We start from the raw sequence: 21,946 nt of genomic DNA, 5'->3' as shown, positions 1-21,946 counted from the left end.
GTCCAGTGCTCCCCTTCGCCAGGCTGGCTGGCGGTGGAGAGGAAGAGGCCTCAGCACGTGGCAGGAGAGCTGAGACCAAAAGAGCATCAGTAACAATCTGTAATTTACAGCTGTACCTATTTTTTGAAGTGATACTGTTGCATTTGCTCTCTCTAATTAGGCTGCAGAGAAATCACAATGTCCATTTCTAATTTCTGGACTGAGAGTACAGGGAAGGTGGGAGCCAGCTTGAAGGCACAGGTGTGTCAGCTGCTTTGATTTTGCTTTGAATATATTTCACTCAAAATCTCTACTCTCGCTTATTATTTCTTGCATTGTCCCTTTTTCTGAAACAGATGACTCAATCCCAATTTAATATTAAGTATCTTCTGGGAAAAGTTCTTAGCAGCTGCTTCACAATCATGCTTTTTCCCTCCCTGGCATTAGGAAGCATAAACACTTATTAAAGTTTAAAAGGAAAAGGAAATTTGAAGATTAAAATAATGTTTAATTAGTAGCTATAATACTTATCATCTTTCAGGTGCACAACACAAAGCAATTCATAAGAATGATTATTGTTATTCCCATTTTACAGAGAAATGAGGTAAATTAAATTATCTGCCTAATGACACACTTAGATCTGGCTCCCAGTTCTGTGCTGTACCAACTAGGTCACATTTAGCAATAGACAATTTTTAAAAATTCCAAGTTCTATATTCACCAATAGCTGGGATCTTAACCTTTCACTTTTTTTTTTTTTTTTTTCTTTTAGCTTCAGCGATACCGAAGCTAGTAGCATTACTGTAGCTTTGTTCACATTGCATCAGCAGAACATGCAGAATTTCCAAAAAAAAAAAAAAAAATGACGTATTTCTCAGTTGACTCTTAACATGAAAAGATACTGTATTTTCCTGCTGGAATCAGAGTTACTACACTAGCATGTAAAACATACAATGTTCTCTGCAAAATATCCATCACTCCACTTCAAGGGAGGGCTGGTAAGTGGCAAGACAAAAGAATTAGAGTCAAGAAAGCCAGCGTTCTCTGTGGGGAGTGGAAGGATTTGCAGTGCATCAGGTAAGACTCAAGCACACACAGCCTACCCATCAAGATCACTCTTGGGTGCTTTCTTCGCATCTGACTCAAAAGGCTGAGCCTCTTTTTAAGTGAACACACATTCAAGAAGAACCAAAGTTCCTGTTCAAATTGCACATACTTGTAACTCACAACAATCACTATTTCTCCCCATGTTCACTATTTTGTCAAAAACTACATTAAATTACTGAGATTGAAAGTGTCCCAAATACTTTCAAGAGAATATACATGTGGTTTTGAAAAATCAAAAGCAGCACTGTGAATTTTGTCCAAATGATCCTAGAAAAGTATGTAGCAGGCTAGTTCAATATTAGAAAAATTGATGGCACCTAGTCTAGGATTCACTGACCTGACACCTACACATGCCCGGGAGCCTGAGCTGCCAAAATTTCTTGTCAGATCCACCAGAGAAAGGTGTAACTTTTCTCCGAAGGGAAGAAGCTCAAGCACGGGACAGATCTGTTTAAAAGAAACAGCAGGAAGCACTTGTAATAAAATTCAAGATCCTCTCTGGCACTGGCAGGGAACAGTGTAAAGGTTAACTGGTCTCTGCCAAATCCAGGTTAGGTTATTTCAGTGATGAAAGAGCCTGGACATTACTAAGTAGCAGACTATGAATAACATGACGTGCTTTCAGTTTGTTGTGAGGCTTTTGGAGATAAAGCTAATTAACAACAATTTTCCTCAATTCATTAAATAATGTTGCTTAAAGTTTACTGTGTAGCTTTACCTAACTTTGAGTGGCTTTTTTTGTACATGGGTAGCAATATCACTGAGACATTCCTGCTGTGCTGGTGGTTTCTAAGATTTGATTCAACTATATCATCAAGATAATTTTGATTTGCATTTTTATTAAACAAATATACCCTGAACCCTTTGAATTATTAACTGATAATGTATTAACACCTGAAGGGAAAGGGTTTTTTTCCTCCAAAACACGCCTTCTCCATCTGGACCAGACAAGGAAAAACAAAATCAGCATGTAATTACTAACCACACTTTATGTCTAACGTTTGTTTATGGTTGTTCTTTAAAGATTATTGCATCATTCTATCTATAAATACCCATTTAACTTTAGAATTAATATGAAAAATTTAATATCTAATCCCAATCCCCAGACAATATTTAACATCCAATTAAATAATTAAATCATTAAATCTTAAATTAATAGTCAATTAAAATTTAATAGTTGATCATTATTTATTATCCTAAAGGTCCTCTCACAATTGCCTGTTTCTACAGCTGTGATAGCAAATGCAAGTCCTACTAACTCATAGCTAGCAAAAGAAAAGCAAATTAGTCCCCACTGCAGAATATGTATGGTAGTGGAAAAGAGTAAGTTCAGCATTTGTTATGGAATTTTTCCTTCAGCGAGTAAACTTAATTGCATAGCATTATAATGCATTGTGTGTCAAAATACGTGCTTCCTTTAGCTTTAGACAGGGAGACAATATTAACTGATGTAAGACATGAATTATTTTAACTTATGGTAAAGAGATAAGCGGGGGAAAAAGAGAAGGAACTAGTCCTGCTAGTCTTGCAAAACTGATCCATGTGAGGTGTGCTGAGGTAACATGACTGTACCTGAGAAAAGTTATACAGGCTTTTCTCTTTTCATGCTGTAACTGGAGCTAGACTGAATAGGAGTAGTAACCGATCTACTTTAGCTACTGAAGGGGTAATCTTAAGTAACTATATCAATTTGGTGCTAGTGACTATGAAAGCTTCTGGAGGTCTGTTAACACTCATTCTTTAGCACCATATCTCAAGACACAGTGTGAGAAATGATATTGTTGGGTATCTCCCACAGCCCTGTTTCCAGTTAGCATGGCTGGTAGTTTGGTAGTCTGACCATAACCACTTTCAACTTTAATTACATGTCCTCACACCTTCATCATTAACCATCCCAAGATAAAGCACTTTATATTCTTTTTCCGTGCTTGTACAGCCTCCTATCCAAAGGGGCTTTGATTGAGAACAAAGACCTTCAAATGTTGCTACAGCAGAGATTTTATAAAGCACTATCCATAAGACCTCACACTGATCTTTGTTTGTTGTAACTGCATGCAAACTTGTAGGCTTATCTTGGAAATACAAGAGGAGAGCCCTGAAAAGCAATCTGCCCCTGCTTATCACAGAAAACATCTTCTGAGAACATAGTGCCACGACAGTTAATGTCAGCTACTAAAATGTTCCTTTCTTGCAAAGTGTCTGTGATTGGTGATATAAAATACGTTTAGATAGTGGGAGACCAATTTTCAAGCACAAATATCTGAATAGCACATCCAGATTTTATATGCAGAGAAGTAGGCTTAAATGCCTGAATGTGGAATTTTTTAGGCATTGAGTTATAAATACTGGCTATTGACTTTTACCACATATATTGTTAAATTCAAATTTCTCTTCACCCAAAGCCTCTTGTGCATTTTTCTTAGTGATACCACGTACAGGAGAAAAGTACTGTTACCTAATGGTGGCTGAAAGGAAGAATTTATTCAAGTGTGTTCTGAAGTTACTCTTTAAAGAGCACCTGTTTGCAGAGATTACCCCTTTCTCAAATAGGAGCTAAAGGCTTACCTATTACCAGTTCAACCCAGTAGGTAGAGCGGGCTGTAAAAATTATGTTCAAAACTTCTTGCAGGCAGAAGAAGAGGTTGAAATCTGCTGCTCTGTAGTTTAATCAGTTCTGCATATTTACAGCATTTATTTTGCAGGTACTCGAATGGCATTTTGTTCTTGAGATGTATATAATCCACAGTGAGATAGTTGCATCTGTGCCATTATAATATTAGTTTGAATGTTATTTCTGAACATTTTGATATTTCCATTCACACACTGTGTGAGTGAGGGTGGGCATATACACACAAAATTTTTCTAGTAGACATTAGTTTTTGTGGAGACTATTGTGAGTGGTGATAAAATAATCACATAAGAAAAACAATAGTATTTATTCTTCTGTATTGTATGGTTAAAATCCTGGGAAACATATTCTAAAACGATTCAACAAATCCAAAGATGTTTATAGTCACAATTTAAAATTTTATATCATTGACTTTTTTGACCCAGGACTTCACCCCAATTTTGTAACTTTTAAAGAAGCTAGATAATTTTAAAAAGATATTTGGTCCTCATCTAACTTCTTCAGGGAATGAAGAATCCTAGGGAAGTGAAGTAAGTAGCTAATTATCTTCCTTGCTCAAAAAATTTTAAAAAAGCTCAAGTTATCTGGCTTCAACTTCTAGCTCGTGGGTGCTGAATACCTCCACTCTTTCCAGACTGAAAGTTTGTTTGTACCCTTAATGCCTGATTTTTGTCTAGGCTCCTGTCAACTTGTATTCTGCTTCACCATCTTCTCTTCTGGTCTCTGCTCATTTGTGTTACTTTATATACATTCAGAATGTTGCATTTTGCTCATATGACTTGTCCTTTAACATAATTTCCTATATAAATTCATTTTCAAGGTCATTCATGGACTGTGTCACTGTAGCAATCACCCTGTGTTTGCTCTCTTACTCTCAGCCCTCTAGACCAGTACCTACCCAAACCATTAAATTTTAAAACATTGCTGATCAATTTTCATGCTACTCTTCACATGTGGGAGCTGCTCATTCACAAAACCTACATTGTTTTCTTTCCAATCTCTCCTTAAAGCTTTCCTTTATTCTGGTGCTAATGGAAAAAAAATTACCATTAGGCAATTGGAGGGCTACCAACAGTTTGATCTACTGTATCGAGTAATATTGCTTCCTTATTGCCTAACATCACTCTTCCTGTATGTATTAAGCAGCTAATCTTTCAGGCAAAGTGTTGTGTATGCATAAAAACTAAGGGCTTTAAATAAGGCGGGTGTACAACACTTCTATAGTATGATGTACATGTTGTACAGCTGATTTACAAAAGCCTTATACCTACAATGAAACAAGTAATTTGGTAGTTTCAGCTATAGCTTGCTTTATACAATATCTTATCACAAATTCCATTTTGTAGGTCTGATCTACATATTAAATATTTCAATCTGAGAAAAAAATGTACCTTTTTTTCATTTCAGTGTCTGCTAACTCGTATTTCTTCAGGCTACATGCAGTTGCTGATATATTAGACTAATTTTCTATTGTTCACTTTTGTTTGTTTTCCTTGATGAAAATGTTACATATTACTAGGTTCATCTTGTTGCTAGGAATCACTGAAGAGGCCTTAAAAGATATCAAGGCACTTGGGCTGTCTGATTTCCATGGTGTGAAGGACAGGAACTCCTTCAACATGGCGCATGAGGAATTTTCTGTGTCTTTTCATTTCATACGCGAATGTGTTTGTTTGAATGTAGCAGTAGATGAGCGATCAGTGGAGAGTCCTGAAGCAAACTGGCAGGAAAAGCTTTAAAAATGCATTTAACGCAAGTGTGGGACTGGCTTCAGTAAGAAAATAGAGGATGAGACCAGAACATGGCAGGAAAATCCTGCCTGCAGCAGAGCCCCCGCTGCTGTTTGATGGGGTTTTTGGAGCTCAGACACCTCTTGGGATTGGAGAACCCCAGAGAAAGCATAAGCTGAACACCACTGGCTTTCAGTAAACCAGATGACTCAACAGCTTCTTGGCCTCGGGTACTTTCCTTCATTTTTGTTTTTCTTCCTCCCACATCCTCTGGTAGGAAAGTCTTGTGGTAAAAAATGAGTATGCGTGTCTTCCTAGGCCACTGCAGAATACAATCAGCTAGCTCGGTACCATATTCTCAGTTTAACCACTTGGTTCTCTTATGATCTTGGCTACAGTCTTTCATAAGAGCACGCAGGTCTTGCATGAAAGGAATGAGGGATGTGAAATGGTGGAACACATTTGCATGTGTACAGAACTACATAACCAAGATCAACTGCAACCAGAGCTTCTCTAAAACCTGCCATCCTCCCAAGGAACCTCTAGCGCTTCTTATTTTTTCCCCAGAAACTCCTCCCGTCACGCAGGAGCCAGCCATTCCCACTCTCCTTCAGCCTCCAAGTCAGCCTCACAAGATGGTGGCCGCTGAGAGGCTTCCCCCCGGGCTCCGCCCGTCCCTCGGCGCCGCCGAGCCCCTCCTGCGCAGGCGCAGACACCGCCCCCCAGCAGGTGTCAGGCCCTTCCCCGTCTGCGCGTGCGCACAGCCCGCCCGCAGCGCCCCCGCAGGTGCCGCTCGCCGCTGTGCGCTTGCGCAGAAGCGCCCCACAGGTGCCCCCTCCCCCTGTGCTATATCTGAGTACGCCGCGAACCGCACGTATAACCGGCCGATTCACACCTCTTGCCTCCCTCGGATCCTTCCGCCGTCACCAAAGGCGGCCCTTATGGTTTAAGGCTCAGCTCGCTCGAGGCAGAAACACGAGCCTCTAGGCGCGTTACGGCCTAAAGCACGTTTGTTTTTCCATCTGGCCCACTCTTTGGGCCCTTCGTGGGTGGGCGGGCTGGCGGACTCCTTCACTCGAAGCTTTGCGGAAGGATACTTCTTTTTTTTATCCGCCATCTGCTGAGCAACGGTTTCGAGGCGCGGCCAGGCGCGCGGGCACCGCCCCTCCAGGCCAATCACAGCGGGAGGCTTGCCTTTAGCCCCGCCCCACTGGCGCGGAGGAGCCAATGAGAGTGAGGGACGGCGCGGCGGGGGCCGGCCGCGGGCCGGGGCGGGGGGCGGGCGCGCGGGTGAGGGGGTGTGTGCGCGAGCGCGGGGCCGAGTAGTAGCGCTCGCCGCAGCGGCTGTTGCTGGGGGTGGAGGGGAAGCGCCGCGATTGCCGAGCCCGGTGCTTGGGCGCTGTGTGACCGCGGGGTGCGCCGGGGGGGGACCGGCGGCAGGGGCCGGGGGGGGGAAAAGCAGGTGAGGGTAGGGGCAAGGGTCGAGGGCTGGCTGGGTGGGTAGGAGGGGGCCGCTCGTGAGGCGGAGAGACGTCCGGAAGGAGCTTGGCCCGGTCGCCTGCTTCCCTGGCTCCCCTTCAGCTGCCGCCCCCCAGTTGGGCTGCTCGGAGGGAGGGAGGGAACAAAGAGGCCGCGGGGGGCAGGCTGAGGAGGCAGGGTGGCGGCCGGCCGGGGTGGAAATCGCTGGGAGCTGCACTGCAGCAGCTTCTGGTATTTCCTTCCACCCGCCCCCACTGAGGCAATGATTAACAGGACCGTGGGCAAGGAAGCATCCTGTGGGTGTCTGAGGGCTCGGCTTGAGCCGCTTGAAAAGAAGCGGGGGAGGGAGGGAGGGGGGAGGACGGGGAAAGGAAGAAGGAAGCATCGCTGCTCCCGCCCGCCTTGGCCCCCTCGGCTCCCTGTGAGGAAAGGCGGGCGGGGGGCGAGCCCGCCGGCAGGGCCCAGAGCGCGGCCTGCCAGCTGACCGACGCGTTGTTTTGTTTTGTTTTGGTTTTTTTTCCTTTTTTCTCTCCTCCTTCCGTCGGTTTCCTCCCTGGAGGTCTCCCGATGAGTTAAAATGGTGCTGAGGCTCGAGGGGAGCTGGTCGCTGCTCGTGGGGAAGAGGTTCCTCAGTCTGTCGGAGGAAGACGACAGGTCGTGGGACACCAATTGCATCTCCGAATGGCCCTGGAAGTCGGGCAAGATCCGAGCAGTTTCACACACAGACATATCCAAACAAGACCTGAAGGTAATGGGAACTTTCAGAGAGACCTTCTAAAACAAGAGTGGTTACCCTGCGACCTGGAAACTTCATGTGCATGTGTGTGGGTGTGTGTATACACATATATATACACACACTGTTGCTGGGGGAGGGAGGTTTTCTTGGTCAACTTGCCTGCTTAACATGCTTGAAAACACGTGCACCTCGGGCTAAAGCCCCAGTGTGCTTGTACTAATGCTGGAAACTACCTCAAACTAATGATAAATGTGCTTTCTTCCACCAACTTCAGGTTTTTATTGCACCCGCTGTGCTTAGGTTTTACTTCTGTGTATTTCCTGAACATAACTTACAGTCTTGTCAGTTGTGAACAATTTTATTTTTTTTCCCCAGAGATGAAACCAAAACACTCCTATGTTGTTGAGATTTGTGACTTTTCTTTCTCCCTCTCTGGAGTAGCTGGTAATGAACAAGTACTTCTGCTGTCTTGAAAGACATACCAATTTCCTATATGGTGTTGGAGGTTTCTCAGACTCTTCTTGCATGGTGGCCACTTCTTAATAATGATTACCAAGAGGATTTTTAAACACGCAGTCGATTATTGCAAGCTTAGTGTAATTCGTTAACTATGTGTTTTGGGTGGAAGTCAAACGACCTTCACAGTTCGACTGTGAAGTTCTTAAGGGGCTATTTGGCAACTGTAATCAGTAAAACTATTCAACCAGATCTGGGCAATTACTATAGTATACAAAGTACAAAACTCCATTATAGTAACGACATCTTGTTACATTTTCCTCTTACTTGCTTCTACAAGGGACTTTGGTGGCAGGCTGTTCTATGACAGCAAGAACAGTACCATCTTGCAATTAAAACCGCTTCCTTGCTTTTTTTTTTTTAATGGGAAGAACTTTGTGACCTCTGATTAACTAGAGCAGCACCTGCTCCTTGTCAAACAAGAAGAAATCGTATGTGTTTCTAACTCTTTTTTTGAAAGTGTAAACTTTGTTATGAAGAGTTGCGAGTTGTTAGAGGCCGAGCTTCTTGTTGTGGATCTGCGGCGGGGGTGGAGCTTTCTCCATCTTTGGCCGGCGGGGCTGTGCCCATGCCGTACTTGGAGTGAGGAGGAGGATGTTGCTGCTGCAGAAAGCTCGTCTTAAGGACCTTCTCTGGGACTTAAAAGGAGAAGGAGCAGGTGCTGTTGGGGACTTTACTGGTAGCCTTGTAACTGGTTACGGTTCTGCCAGAAGCAATTGGCTTAATTCCTTCTCCAGTAAAAGTGTTAAAGTTGCAAAGTAGACAAGTGAGGCGTAGAGAGTTTTTGTACCAAACTACATCCATCTCTTCCTCTCTTACAGCTCTGTGGAGAGTAATGTTTACTTAGACCCAAAATAGTAATGGATTTTGGGGGAAAAAAAGAAGTCTCTAAAGGAGTAGAAATATTTAATTTTTTTGTATAGTGTCAGGCGCAAGCTACAGAATAGAAGGTGTCAAATGCTTGTTGAAAGTTTTTTCTCAACTGTATTTTCCTGTTTGTGCAGTGTTGATACTATAGACAAAACAAGCCATTCTGGTTCTGGTACCTGTGTTATTTGCTTATCTCTTTCATTGTTTTCATGAGCTTCAAAATGACTAAATTCATTTCTGCACCCATTAGTGTTACGACTCCCGTCTGTGGTAATGCTGCTTTGTGTGCATGCTTTTACTTGCCTTTCCCCTTAGAGGGAAGCTAAATACAAGGGAATGTTTCTAAGATTCACTCAACTGAGGTTTCTCTGCCATTAGGGTAAATCAGTTATGTGTGTTTAGACTGGACTGTAATATTTTATGGGAAGAGGGAGTGATTTTTCTGAGAGTAGTGTTCTCTACCCAGATATTCCAGTTCCTGTATTCAGGCAGTTATTTTTGTGGTCTTTCCCAGTCCTTTGCTGATCTCCCCATCTTGCCCAGGAAAGAATGGTAATGTCATCCCCAAGAAATTGGTCAGGCTACCATGTTTTTGCTGTGAAGTGACAACTGCTTTCCTCTTAAAAAGTTTGTATAGATGCTTCAGAGATTTGTAAAGATAAATGCCAGTTAAAAGCAGGCAGCAAATGACCTTCTTCACGTTATATAATTTGATCACCTTTACTGGCTTACTGCCATTTGTGCTTTCAATAAATTAACTAAAGTTATTGTTTGGGACTCTTAAAATAGTTCTGGAAAAACAACTTGTTTACTGAAGTACTCTAGAGTTTGTGGAAGATGCTTGTGCCACTACCGTATGCAGTCCTTTAGAGTTTTAGGGGGTTTTGTGTGTGGTTTTTTTCCCTGATTGTAAATGCTGGTGGCAGAGTTAACACATTTAACTGTCCCTGAGCAGCAGAGGACAGTTGATTGTAGAGTTAAATAAATGGGAATATTAATATTTTATGTGACAGTAATGATGACAAACCAGTTAATGACTATCATAACATACTAGGTCAGCCTGGGATGCTTTAGTGATTGCTTGATTGTGTGACAGAAAGGCAATAGTCATGTTTGCATTATAAGTACTTTTAATGATTGGGGTTGATTTTTGAGGAAGTTGGTGTTTGTTTATGCTTTTTCACATTGTATGTGTCTGAATTTTATGGGTAGTCACTCCTTCACTTGTTTCCTTTCTGTAGATTTGTGTTGAATTTGATGATGAGTCATGGGAAAAAAGAAGATGGATAGAAGTCTACAACCATAAAATGAAAGTATTCCTGGTGGAGCAAAAGCTGGTACTGGCTGAAAGAAGAACTCAGGCCAGTTCTATGTCTCCTGTCCAGTGGCCTGCAATGGCAAGTATACGCTTGGCCTAACTCACTTTGCTTCTGCAGTTCCATCTTCTAAGGACGGTGTTGTTACAAGTGTGAATTTCTCAAGTACAGCTTCACTCATGTACCCTTACACATAATCTGAAGGGAGACTAAATCTCTTTGTACAGTTAGAGCCAGGCAGAGCTTGTAAGCATTTGAAGTTGATATGTTGTGCCTGGGGATACAGGAATGTATTTTTATGACTTTGCTTCCCTCCCAAACCACTGTTCTGTACAATGTTAATTCCTTCTCCCTCTAGTTTCATGTTTCTTCCTTCTTTCAAGAAATTGCAGTTAAGGGTAGAGAGAGAAAGGGTAAATAATAGGTTTCTAAGGATAGCCTGTACTTTTATCCTAAATTCTTGTTTTACTCTGCCACAAGTACCGTTAATTCTTCAGTGATTCTTGACCTGAGACAAAAATAATTTGAATGACTTATGTGATGGCTGCCTGGCACAGATAACTTGCAAGACTTGGATTTTATGCATATAAAAACCTGAGCTATACTGTACAAGTCAGAGAACTAAACTTTCTGTAACTGCCAGGCATGGCTGGCTAAACAAATTAGCCAGTAGAGGGGAACAGGGACCATTTCTTAAAACTCTACTGGTTGAATATGTTACTTGACTACTTGAGGTATTGCTACTCATAAAAGTAGTTGTGAAATAAATGAAGATGTAAGCTTGCTGTATGTTAATTATGCTGAAGTTGTAGTCCATGTTTTAATACTCTTAAGTTCGTGAGGTATAAAGTATGCAGTGTAATACATGTTGCTGCATTTCAGATGAGCTTTTTTTCTTAAGCAAAGCTAATCTAAGCAGATATTTATTGGAAGTAGGGCCAAATAGGATGGGAGAAGTGGAAAGATGAATCTTTAATTTTATTTCCTGACCCATGCCTTAATATCAGCAGTTCTACGAGTAGATTTTGCTGATACAATGTTCTGAAAGCCTGCTTATTTAAACTTAGCTGTTGTGTCTCTCCAAGTGTCTGAACAGTTCTTACTGGACACTTGTCTTCAATTTATGCATAAGGTTTTCCTCATGATGTGTTTGATATGTCAGTTCATGCAGTGTACATGTTCCAAAGCTCATTTAGCAGAGGAATGATGTAGGATAAAATAAAGCACAATACTGGAGTTTGTCTTGGCAAAAGAGACTTTTCTCCCTTTGCCTCCACACAAGGCAGGAAAGAAGGGGTTAAAAAAAGAGGTGCGTGGATTAATTTATTTAAATCTTGATCGAACTTACTGATTCACGTTACATGAGAGTATGTTTCTGACAAACGGAATGGCTCTGCAGAACTCTTGTAATGCCCAGTCACTCCTAGAGACTCTTGTTCCTCTTACAGCCGTACTGCCCCTTTGCCAATGCTGTCCTAACTGAAGTGAAAACAACAAAGGGGAAGAAAGTCTTTGTTACCTTGATCAGTCCTTTAGAAACCCAAACTCATACTCTATTAGAATGATATTCTTTTAAATTTTCTTTTAAATGGGGCGCAAATGTACCTTTCATGTAGGGAGGAGTTATTCTTGCTACTTCTGATGTTCCAGGCTCCTGATGCCTACCCACTCAGAGCTGTTACTGCAGAACTAAACAAAATTTAACCTTGAACATATTAGGGAGAGCTCAGAAGCTTTTAAAGGAAATTTTTGTTTCTTATCTGTTCTTAAAGCCTTTGGTATACCTGAACACAACTTGATCATTGTACTGCAGTGGTATAACAACTATGAGGCTACCCAAGTCATTGTACACGCCTGAACTAAGGCTTCAGTGTATTATCAATGTCGCATGAGCTTTGAGAACTTTAAGCCATGCAGCTGGCCTTCATTGATTTGCTAGTTATTCCCCCAATCTACCATAAGGAGGGTTTTTCATTAACATATTTACAACTAGAACTCTTCATATTAATAAATTTTTCGTGTTGACCTGAACTGCATTCTTAACTCATTCTAATAAATGAAATTAAGTTCAAATATAATTCAGTTAGACATGTATTAGAAGTTTTATTAGAAACTTGCTTTGTTTCAAGAGTTGCATGTAGATGTGGTATCTTAACAGAGAAATAGATGCAAAATTAAAATAATTTTTAAATGCAAATGAGGAATGATGAGATCTTCTTAGTCTGTTTCTGAGAAAATGTTTTTCATTTTTCTAGACTTATAAATCCTTAGTGGACAAAGCTGGTTTGGGATCAATGGTTTCAGTACGCTATCTTGGTGAAGAAAGATGTGTTTTCCTTTCTAAAGACCTTTTGACACCCGTTCAGGTAACCTTGTATGGCATTATAAAGGTGGAAGATAAATCTTTTATCTTGGTATTTAAGATGTGTCAATATATTCTAAATGCAGACTTGAGATGGGTAAAAACTTGGAGTAGGTGCTTTTTGCTATAACTCAGATATCAGTTCTGAATCTAATATGTCTGATTAAAAACCTTCTGAAGCTGATCCAGGACAAGGTCACTTAAGAGAGCTGGATGAGGGAGTATGCTAGGACAGTTAGCTCAGGTGACAGCAGTTGTATCCTGTTGATGGTGAGGATAGTCTGGAATAGTTTCCCTTTGTTCTTGAACATGACTATCATTACTATGAAAGGAGTTGCAGGGATGTCTGGAATAAATATTGCTATTTAATAGAAACACCTCATTTCTAATCCTAAACAAATGAGGAATTAGGCAGGATGTAAATGAGAGGGTTGAATTATAGTCCCTTTACTGAGCAGCAGGAGGAAAGTTTGTTAGTGAAACTTAGGTAGAGATTGGTTGGACAATTGCGCTGCTCAGGAGTTTTGAAGAATAGTATCTGCTAATGATAAAGGACTTAACTTTTTCAGGAAACTACTCACAAGACCTATAAACAGTCTGAATAAAACTAGTAATAGATGTCCCATGCTGAGACTGCTGGTAGTGCCATCATTAGTGTTCTACTCTGACTTGTTAACAGTCAGCAAATAGAGAACTCCTCTTGAGAGACTAGCAAAAGAATCACTTGAAGCTATATTTGAGTTGTAGATTGTTGTCTTGCCCATGTTGGCTCAAGAACAGAGTAGAGATTTCTTTATGTAGAAGCCTTATCTCAATACTGCAATGGAGAAGACTGCTTTTCTGGCATCGTGAATAACAGTTTCCTGACTACTGGCTTTTCAGCCTTCTGCTTCTTACAGATACTAGAGCAGTGCTTGGGATAAAAAAAAAAAACAAAAACCCAACCCTTTTTTTATTAGCACTCTGAGCCATTGGCAAAAACTTGCTCTAAACTTTCCATTTCAGAATCAATTCTAAAAGTTGTCAAGTAGCTTATTTTAGATAACAGTAGAGGGGAAAAAAACCCCTAAATTATAAATATATATGATGCTGAATAATTATGACTGATTTAGATGTAGCTGTTTTCATTCATATGAACGTTTTATAATGGTGTCTTGAGATGGACTGGATCCCGGCATTATTATCATAAATGGAAACATAAAATATTTGCATTTACATCTGCTCAAAACTTGTTGGACTTGTATGAATTGCTGCTGTCTGGTTTCTAAATATTACGGGGTTTTGTTAATCAAAAGCATTATCCTTAATGCCAACTTCTATTTTTTTTTTTTCCTAAATAGGATGTGGACAGTTCCAGGCTTCCTCTTAAGGATGATCAAAATGTTAATGAAGAGATTCAGGCTTTAGTTAAGAAACATGTAGACGAAACACGCTTGGTACAAGGTACAAGCATATTCCGTAGTGGGAAATTCTGGCAATAAATACTCAAGCCATTGCAGTGATAGTGTAAATTACAGTGATCTGTTTCAGGGATAAAAGCTTTTTTGAAATAGTGATTCCACTTTCTTCGCATCAATGAATGCAAAATGTGAAGGATTATAGAGATTTAAGTTTCAAGTATTTCCCTTGTAAGAGTATGTAATTTAGACACATAGATGGCCTGGCACTTGTGAAAGATATCAAATTTGTAGCAATTGTCACTGAAATTATTTGGAGTTGTTTATTGTTTCAAATAGCTCGATTTTTTAAATTTTTTTTTTCTTTTTTGTAGTTTGCTGATTATCTGTAGAAACTTCCAAAGTGTTATATGGAGACTAATTTTTTTTAGCCAAGTTAAAATTGTTAATTGTTAAAATTTTTAGATTTGCCAGCTTCAAATTCTTAATTACTGGGTTCATACAAGTATATTTCTAGTCATGTGTTTGCATGTGCAAGAAATGTCTTATTTTTATGGAAAAGTAAATATTGCAACTTAGAGTTGTCTTTTCCAATACTGTAAAGAGAGGAAAAATTCTCATGTAATCATTGAATCTTGATTCTCGTGTCCACTGATCTGCCTGCCTGTCTGAAATCTGGAGGTCAGTCTGGCTGCTGCTGTGTGTCTTAACCTCCAGAAAACTTCAACTTCCATTAGCTGGAACATAGTTTTATCATGCTTTTTTCCCCACCCCCCAGCGATGTGGAAGTTGTCTCAAGGTTCTCTGTTTTGCTTATTTGCATCTTGCATGCAGTACTGTTGGCAAATTCACGTTGGTAACTGATGATCTTCATGCTCCCTTTTTCTTAAGCTCCCTTTTCTTCTGTTTTTTCAATCTTTAAGGTGGAAAAAATATCATTGGTTCAAAAATTAGAATTTATAGCCTGGATCCATCTACTCAGTGGTTCACAGCAGTTGTTGTCAATGGTAATCCAGCTACAAGAACTCTAGAAGTCAACTGTCAGGAGGTAAGAACCAGTTGCTGTGAGTTTACAGATGGAGATGGGGAATGGGTGAGAACTTGTATTTATATCCCCACCAACACCATTTTAAATTCCATCCTTACTCTAGTAAACTTAAAGTGGGGATCAGTGTAGTGCAGAATAATCTATTACCCCACAGTGTTTCTGTATGCTGCTGGTAGAATGATCAAATAACAAATGGCCTTCTACACAACATAAGGGAGAGCTGGAATTTTTATTTGAAGAGTGAGGCAAACATATGATCCTGGCTTCTTTGCCTTCCATGCGGTATAGTCAGTGCTCTGAAGCACTAGTTCATATGTGTGTTTTCATGCAGAGATGCTGTCACAACAGTATATTGTTAAAATCAACATGGTATTCAAAGAACCTAGAAGCAAAGTGTGTAAGCTTAGTATAGATATAACATCTAAGATAAATACATTCAAACAGTAACTTTCACCTCTCTAAATGGCTGCCTCTGTGTTTTTGTTCTTTCCAAGATTCCAGCTTTAAAAACTCTTGATCCGGAGTTAATTCATGTTGAAATCATATATGACAACAATGGAAAATGTGGTAAGACCTGTTATTGTTTGTCCTTCACTAAGTAGCATATTTGTGATAAATGGACTAAGCTTAATCACCTTCCCTTCCAGATAAATCTAAAAGAATTGGGGGCGTGAAAAGGAAGTCATCTGAGAATAGTGGAAGTGTTCATGCTAAACAGACAAAATCTTCTCCTGAGGTAATGTCTTACTATGTTATATATGGCTGTTATATAATGGTTATGTCATTTCTCAGAACAGTCTTAAATAAGGATTAGATAGGAAAGTAGAATAATAAATATAATCCCTAGGAGGGTGTGTTGAGTTCTTTGAACTTGTCTAGGCATGGGTAAAACATCTTGCCTTGTGATAATCAGAGAAAAAGTTACTGAGCCTTGAAGGCTGGGGTTTAACTGCTTTTTGCCCCCTCCTTCTGCTTAGGAGTTAGCCTGCCTGGTCATGTATTCTGTAGTGGGAGAAAACACAAAGCTGTTCTCAAGTTTATAACCTTTGATTTTCTCACTCTTTCTTTAACTGTTTTGTGCTTAAACCTAAAACCTTCAGCTACACTTGCATGCTTCTAGGATTCAAGCTACACAAGCTGCAGTCTGGAAGAATGTTGTTTCAGTACAAAAAGGGAATGTGACTACATTTCTAGTACTTCCATGTCTGCCTTTATTTCTTCTGCGAGTGACCTGCCAAGTGTCACCAAGATATGAGAAAACTGTCTCAAAGATCAAAAAACTATTTGGATAACTTAAGTATAGAAATGCAAATGAAAAATAATAGCTTGGCTAAAGAACAGTCCTTCAGACTTGCCCTATAATTTTTCCCCAGTGCTTCAGACCGAAAATTGCATTTTAGGCAGGAGTAGACTTCTGGAAGCTATAGAGCAGTGGTGGGATGGGAGGGCTGGGTTTTGTTTCATTTTTTTGGCTTTGTGTTCTTGGCTTCTGTGCAGTCAGTCCTGTGCCGGGTCAACTGTGAGGATCTGGCTGATGACTGGGTATCGTTTTTGGAAATGTTTAATGGCTTCGCAAAGATACAGCATGAGGTAGCAAGTACAGGATAGGATCCCTCAATGAAAAGAGTGATTTATCTTGTATTTACTGCTGAGGCAGAGTGTGCAGCAAATCGGCATGACGTAGCTAGTATATTGCAGTCATAATCTGCTTCTGTTGTTTCTATAGCCATTTTTTGTTTTAGTTAGTATGTGATAGTACTCTGATTTCTAATATGGAGTTAATTCCAGCATTTTTTTGAGAGCTTGTCTTGATGCCTGACAGCTGTTACACCAAAGCAGAAAGGAAATACTTTGCAGTTGATGGTAATGAGACTGTAGTGTAACTTCCAGCAGTAAGTTGTGTATGTGGGAGTGGAATATGGATGCTGAGGAAGGAGCCCCACAGAAAACTACTGTTTTTAAAGACACTTGCTAATTTGGTAGGCCTGTTGTATTCCTAAAAGAATTGTAGATTTGTGAGGCTGATTTAATCAGCACAGAATTTCTTTACTTAAGACTTTCTAGAATTCTGGTACGAAGATTTTTTTTTCTCACTACAGGGAAGTTCACATGTAGATTTTTGGTAATGTTGTCAGACTAACTTCACAGTTTTAATTTTCTCTAAGATTTTCAGATGAGCTCTGTGAGCTATTTCTGAATTCCGATTACTGCAATTATTTTAGATTATTGCACTGACAGTTACAAAGAGCAGAGCTTTCTATCTTCCTTTCCAACTTCTTCATACGCCTTCCTCAAAAAAAGTTTGTTGTTAATTGGGAGAAAATTAACGTGAACAGTTTCATGGAACCTGTAAGGTTTAAAAGGACACTCTAAGGCCTTTCCATCTTACAGACTGAGTCCTCACTTCAACAAGCTTTATTAAACACAGTGGAAAGAGCATTTATGTATTTTTTTTTTAAGCTGAACCCTGAAAAGCAGTATTTCTGTTATCCTGAATTTTCCTAACTGTTCAAATCTCCTTTACAGGTTTCTCCCAGTCAGGGACAAGTGCAGTCAGTACCAACTGTGTTGGGTGAAGCATTGCTAGGATGTACTCCTGCTAATAAAGACCAAAGGCATCAAGGCCTGCCCCTGCCAGCTAACTCGCCGCCCAATCTTGGTGCAGAAACTCCTCAGGGGTAAGGAATCAGTTTATGTTACGCAGACTTTTCCTCCAAAAATAACTCCAGTTCTTAGCAAAACAAACTCAGAGGTCATTTTAAAGATCTGTAGTAACAAGTCTTCTGTAATATTGGCACAGAAGAGTGTTAGACTTAATTGTCCTGGATACATAATGTGCTTGCTTAGGCCATATTTTTTCTTTTTTATAGAATCATAGAATAGTTTGGGTTAGAAGGGACCTTTAATGGTCATCCAGTCCAACCCCCCCTACAGAGACCAGGGACGTCTTCAGCTGGATCAGGTTCCTCAGAGCTCCGTCTAACCTGACCTTGAATGTTTCCAGGGATGGGGCATCTACCACCTCTTTGGGCAGTCTGGTCCAGGGCCTCACCAGCCTCACAGTGAAGAACTTCTTCCTTGAATATAGCCTAAATCTACCCTCTTTTAGTTTAAAACCATTACCCCTTGTCCTATCACAACAGGCCCTACTAAAAGTTTGTCCCCATCTTTCCTGTAGCCCCTTTTAAGTACTGGAAGGCGGCTATGAGGTCTCCCTAGAGCCTTCTCTTCTCCAGGCTGAACCACCCCAACTCTCTCAGCCTGTCCTCACAGGGGAGGTGCTCCAGCCCTGGTCATCTTCATGGCCTCCTCTGGACCCGCTTGAGCAGGTCCATGTCCTTCTGATGTTGGTGCCTCCAGAGCTGGACACAGCACTGCAGGGGGGGTCTCACAAGAGTGGAGTAGAGGGGGAGAATCTCCTCCCTTGACCTGCTGGCCACACTTCTCTTGATGCAGCCTGGCTTTCTAGGCTGCGAGCTCAGATTGCTGAGTCATATTGAGCTTCTCGTCAACCAACACCCCCAAGTCCTTCTCAGGGCTGCTCTCAATCCACTCATCACCCAGCCTGTATTTGTGCTTGGGATTGCCCCAACCCATGTGCAGGACCTTGCACTTGGCCTTGGTGAACTTCATGAGGTTTGTACAGAACGCATACCATTCTGTGATTCTATGATTTGCACAAAACTTAAAATCTTGGAACATCAGAATTCAAAGAATATATGCTTAAATTTCTTCTTTCAAGCTTTAAATGTGACTAGATTGAACAGCTGATGTGCTGATGTTTGACACTTTGTTCTTTGTCTAACTATTGCATGTTGTGTCTTTCAGCACATGTAGACGAAGCTTACCGGAAACTCATCCTTCTTGTCTTAATACTGGAATTAAACCATTGAAGGAAGATTTGACGGCCTTTCCTAAAGTGGGGTTTATATCTAAAGAACAAACGCAAAATCTTAATGATCAAAATGGTAAATACACCTCTTTGACAACGTTAAGATCTTCATCTTTGACTGATTCAGCTAATGAAAAAGGAACCAGCCTGAAAAATACAAATGAAGCTCTTATGAAGTCCACAACAAACTTTTCAAAAGAATGCATTTCTGTAAAACAGTTGCAACATCTTAACTCTTCCATAGCAATACCCAGAGTCAGTAGCACTGTTGAACTGCAGCGGACTTTAGATTGTAGACCCTCAACCTCGGATGCTCATCTCTCTTTTACTGAGTCTGGAGTTAAATCACAAAGCAATTGCAAAAGTCAGAACAGCCACAAAGGAAACAAGATTGATGAACTTACAGACATGGAATTTTTTGTTAGAAGAAATTCAAATGAGATTCTTTATGACAAAAATGAAAATGAAAGCTTTTGGACTGGAAGTGTCAAGGTCCAGGATAATAGTAAGTTTTTTTAAAACTTCCTGTCATTTGAAAGACCTTGTAGTTTCTGTCTAACTACGTAAAGTAGGTCCTTTGCAACGTATACAAAAATCAGTAGTTTAAATTGTGTGAGTGAATCTGGAAGTTGAGTCATTTGTGGGTTCTTCTATAATGGGAATGCAATAAACTTGAGAAAAACATCCTTTCCTGATAAAGGAAGAGGACTAATCATTAATTTCTAGAAATAAGCTGTTACAAAATGTATGCAAGAACAAAATGGCAAAACGGGTTACAGAAACAAGGTTCTGTTTGGAATGCAAATGCTGGTGGCATAATGAGACTGCTTCTTTTTTTAGCAATGGTCCTAAATTTTGTAAGCATGGTGAGAGGTGGAAGCAGTTCTCAACAAAGCTTTGTTCAAGAGGGGCTTTCATTTAATAACTGTTCTGAAAACAAACCAAACAAAAAACCTGACTAACAAAAAAACCCCATCAAGAACCCACACAACTCCAAAACAACCCACCTTGTTTCTGTTTTCTGTGGCCCAGTTCCACTTGGTGAGCTCTTCAGGTTTTCCACCTGGGACAGAATGGGCAAGACTGTAGTTGTTTAAGGAGCTGGGCTCCTGATGTTATGTATTGTGCTGTGCAGCAGGCGGTACAACTGATCATTCAAGGTTCTGGGAATTTCCCTACACGCCCACCTCTTCTTTCCAATCTCATGTTGCTTGGTCTTGGATTACCATGTGCTATTCCATAATTAACATGGGTACACAGCCAGCCAAGCAGTCACTGTTGTGACCTCACCCCTGGTGTGAGAGGCAGAGAGATGTTTGGCATCTGTTAGAGTAAGATGCTGAAAGCTGTTGCATTGTGAAGGGTGAAAACAGGACTGAGAAATGGCCAGGCTGTACTTCTGTCTTTGCTACTTGTGAAATGTGGTTGCTTCATGCCCTGGTCTACTCAGTGCTCAGGTACTCCAGCCCTGATGCCTGAAGAACTTTTATTAAAAGCAGACGCTCTTTCAAAATATTCTTCTGTGGAGGAGTGAAAGGAGCTGTTAAACTTGGGTCCACAGACTATGACTCCAGTGGAACTATAGCTTGAGAAAGTTTCTACTGACCTGAAAAGAGGTTTCTGCCAACTGCAAATATTTTAGCATAAATTTGTTTCAATGTAATGTGAAACTTATAGGAAAAGTTGATATGGATCTTCTGCTAAAATACATGTTCTCGCACCTTTATCTGAGAAGGTGAAGCTTATCTAACCTACACTACTCTTCCCTGCAGTAATTGTTCGCAAGTCAATTTTAGCAGATGCTGCTAAAGTGAAGAAGCTGCAGCAAAGTGGAGAGGCATTTGTACAGGATGGTTCCTGCAATAATATTGCACCTCACCTGCATAAATGCAGAGAATGCCGTTTGGACAGTTATCGGAAGAACAAAGAGCAAAGAGACTCCACTGTCTTTTGTCGATTCTTTCACTTTAGAAGGTAAGAACAATTTTGACTCTACTTAGGTCTCTGGTTGAAAATTGCTGGATGTTAGTGTGTAGCTGTTAAGCTATAAGGCTGATATACCTAACTAATGTGAGGTTGCCTGTGGGGTTTTTTAAGCCCTTAGAAATTTTATAACTACTGAATTTGAGTAGAAAATATTTTGGCAGGACTTTGAGCTCTTTATTTTGCTATTCTGGGCTGAATGCCAGTGGGATAACACGAGTTTAGTTTGAGTGCTACAGCTCAGTAGTATTGGAGATACTAGTGACAGGGTAGATTCCATACACATCTCCCAAAGTTTAGCAGCTGGATGTGTGAAATGTTAGTCATATATCCGCAGCTGCAGAAGAGTTGCAGTAAGTGGCCAGTGGCTTTCAGTTGGAGTTACAGAATAGTAATGGGCAAAATAATAATTTACGTTGTGCTGCTCAGTTCTTTGTTCCACTTTACACTTGAGAGTTTGTGACACTTCTTTAAGCTTGCCAGAGAAACGTATAATCAGTACACTCGCTGGGTTTCAGGAGGGCAGATGGGGAGGGTCAGCAAGGCAACTTCAAGGAAAACCCAGTGACTGCCAAGTGGTGGTTGCTTTTCCAAACCTAATCTGCAGCTTCAGATCCTTTACCCCTCACCTACGCTTCCTCGGAGACTGATTCTTGAGTTGAACAGTCAAAGTCTTTTGATGTTTTATCTCTTTAATTATTAAGACACCATGAGGAACCCTTTCAAAAAGGGTGTTAAACTGTTACTTGAAACCTGTCTATAAGCCCGTGTTGTCAAACTGCAGTGTCTGGCTGGTTTTTAACGTGGCCTTTCCTTTGTTTTCAAGTTGTGTAAATTTTTTCCATGAACTATTTGATCTTGTGTCCAGATGTTGTTGCATGCTTCTTTTTATTTCCCCTTAA

General features: G+C 40.6%; 1 protein-coding gene across 2 annotated transcripts in view; it reads left to right on the top strand.

Annotated features, from left to right (window-relative positions):
• Positions 1-6,756: 6,756 nt before the first annotated feature.
• Positions 6,757-21,946, top strand: part of KDM3A (lysine demethylase 3A) — a 34,214-nt gene continuing 19,024 nt past the window's right edge. The window contains exons 1-11 of one of the 2 annotated variants that reach the window (XM_074865487.1): positions 6,757-6,859; positions 7,484-7,672; positions 10,288-10,443; positions 12,618-12,728; positions 14,065-14,167; positions 15,045-15,169; positions 15,664-15,736; positions 15,817-15,905; positions 17,696-17,847; positions 18,998-19,566; positions 20,834-21,035. In XM_074865487.1, the coding sequence (XP_074721588.1) occupies positions 7,502-7,672; positions 10,288-10,443; positions 12,618-12,728; positions 14,065-14,167; positions 15,045-15,169; positions 15,664-15,736; positions 15,817-15,905; positions 17,696-17,847; positions 18,998-19,566; positions 20,834-21,035 (1,751 nt within the window). In that variant the 5' untranslated portion in view covers positions 6,757-6,859; positions 7,484-7,501. Of the gene's footprint in view, positions 6,860-6,889; positions 6,908-7,483; positions 7,673-10,287; positions 10,444-12,617; positions 12,729-14,064; positions 14,168-15,044; positions 15,170-15,663; positions 15,737-15,816; positions 15,906-17,695; positions 17,848-18,997; positions 19,567-20,833; positions 21,036-21,946 lie in introns of those variants that run through there. The other variant, XM_074865488.1, reaches the window with a different exon arrangement.

Source organism: Strix uralensis, chromosome 4 (assembly GCF_047716275.1).
Source record: "Strix uralensis isolate ZFMK-TIS-50842 chromosome 4, bStrUra1, whole genome shotgun sequence".
NCBI lineage: Eukaryota > Metazoa > Chordata > Aves > Strigiformes > Strigidae > Strix > Strix uralensis.
Note: the sequence above shows the minus strand (reverse complement) of the source record. Positions and strands in the feature narration are given on the sequence as shown.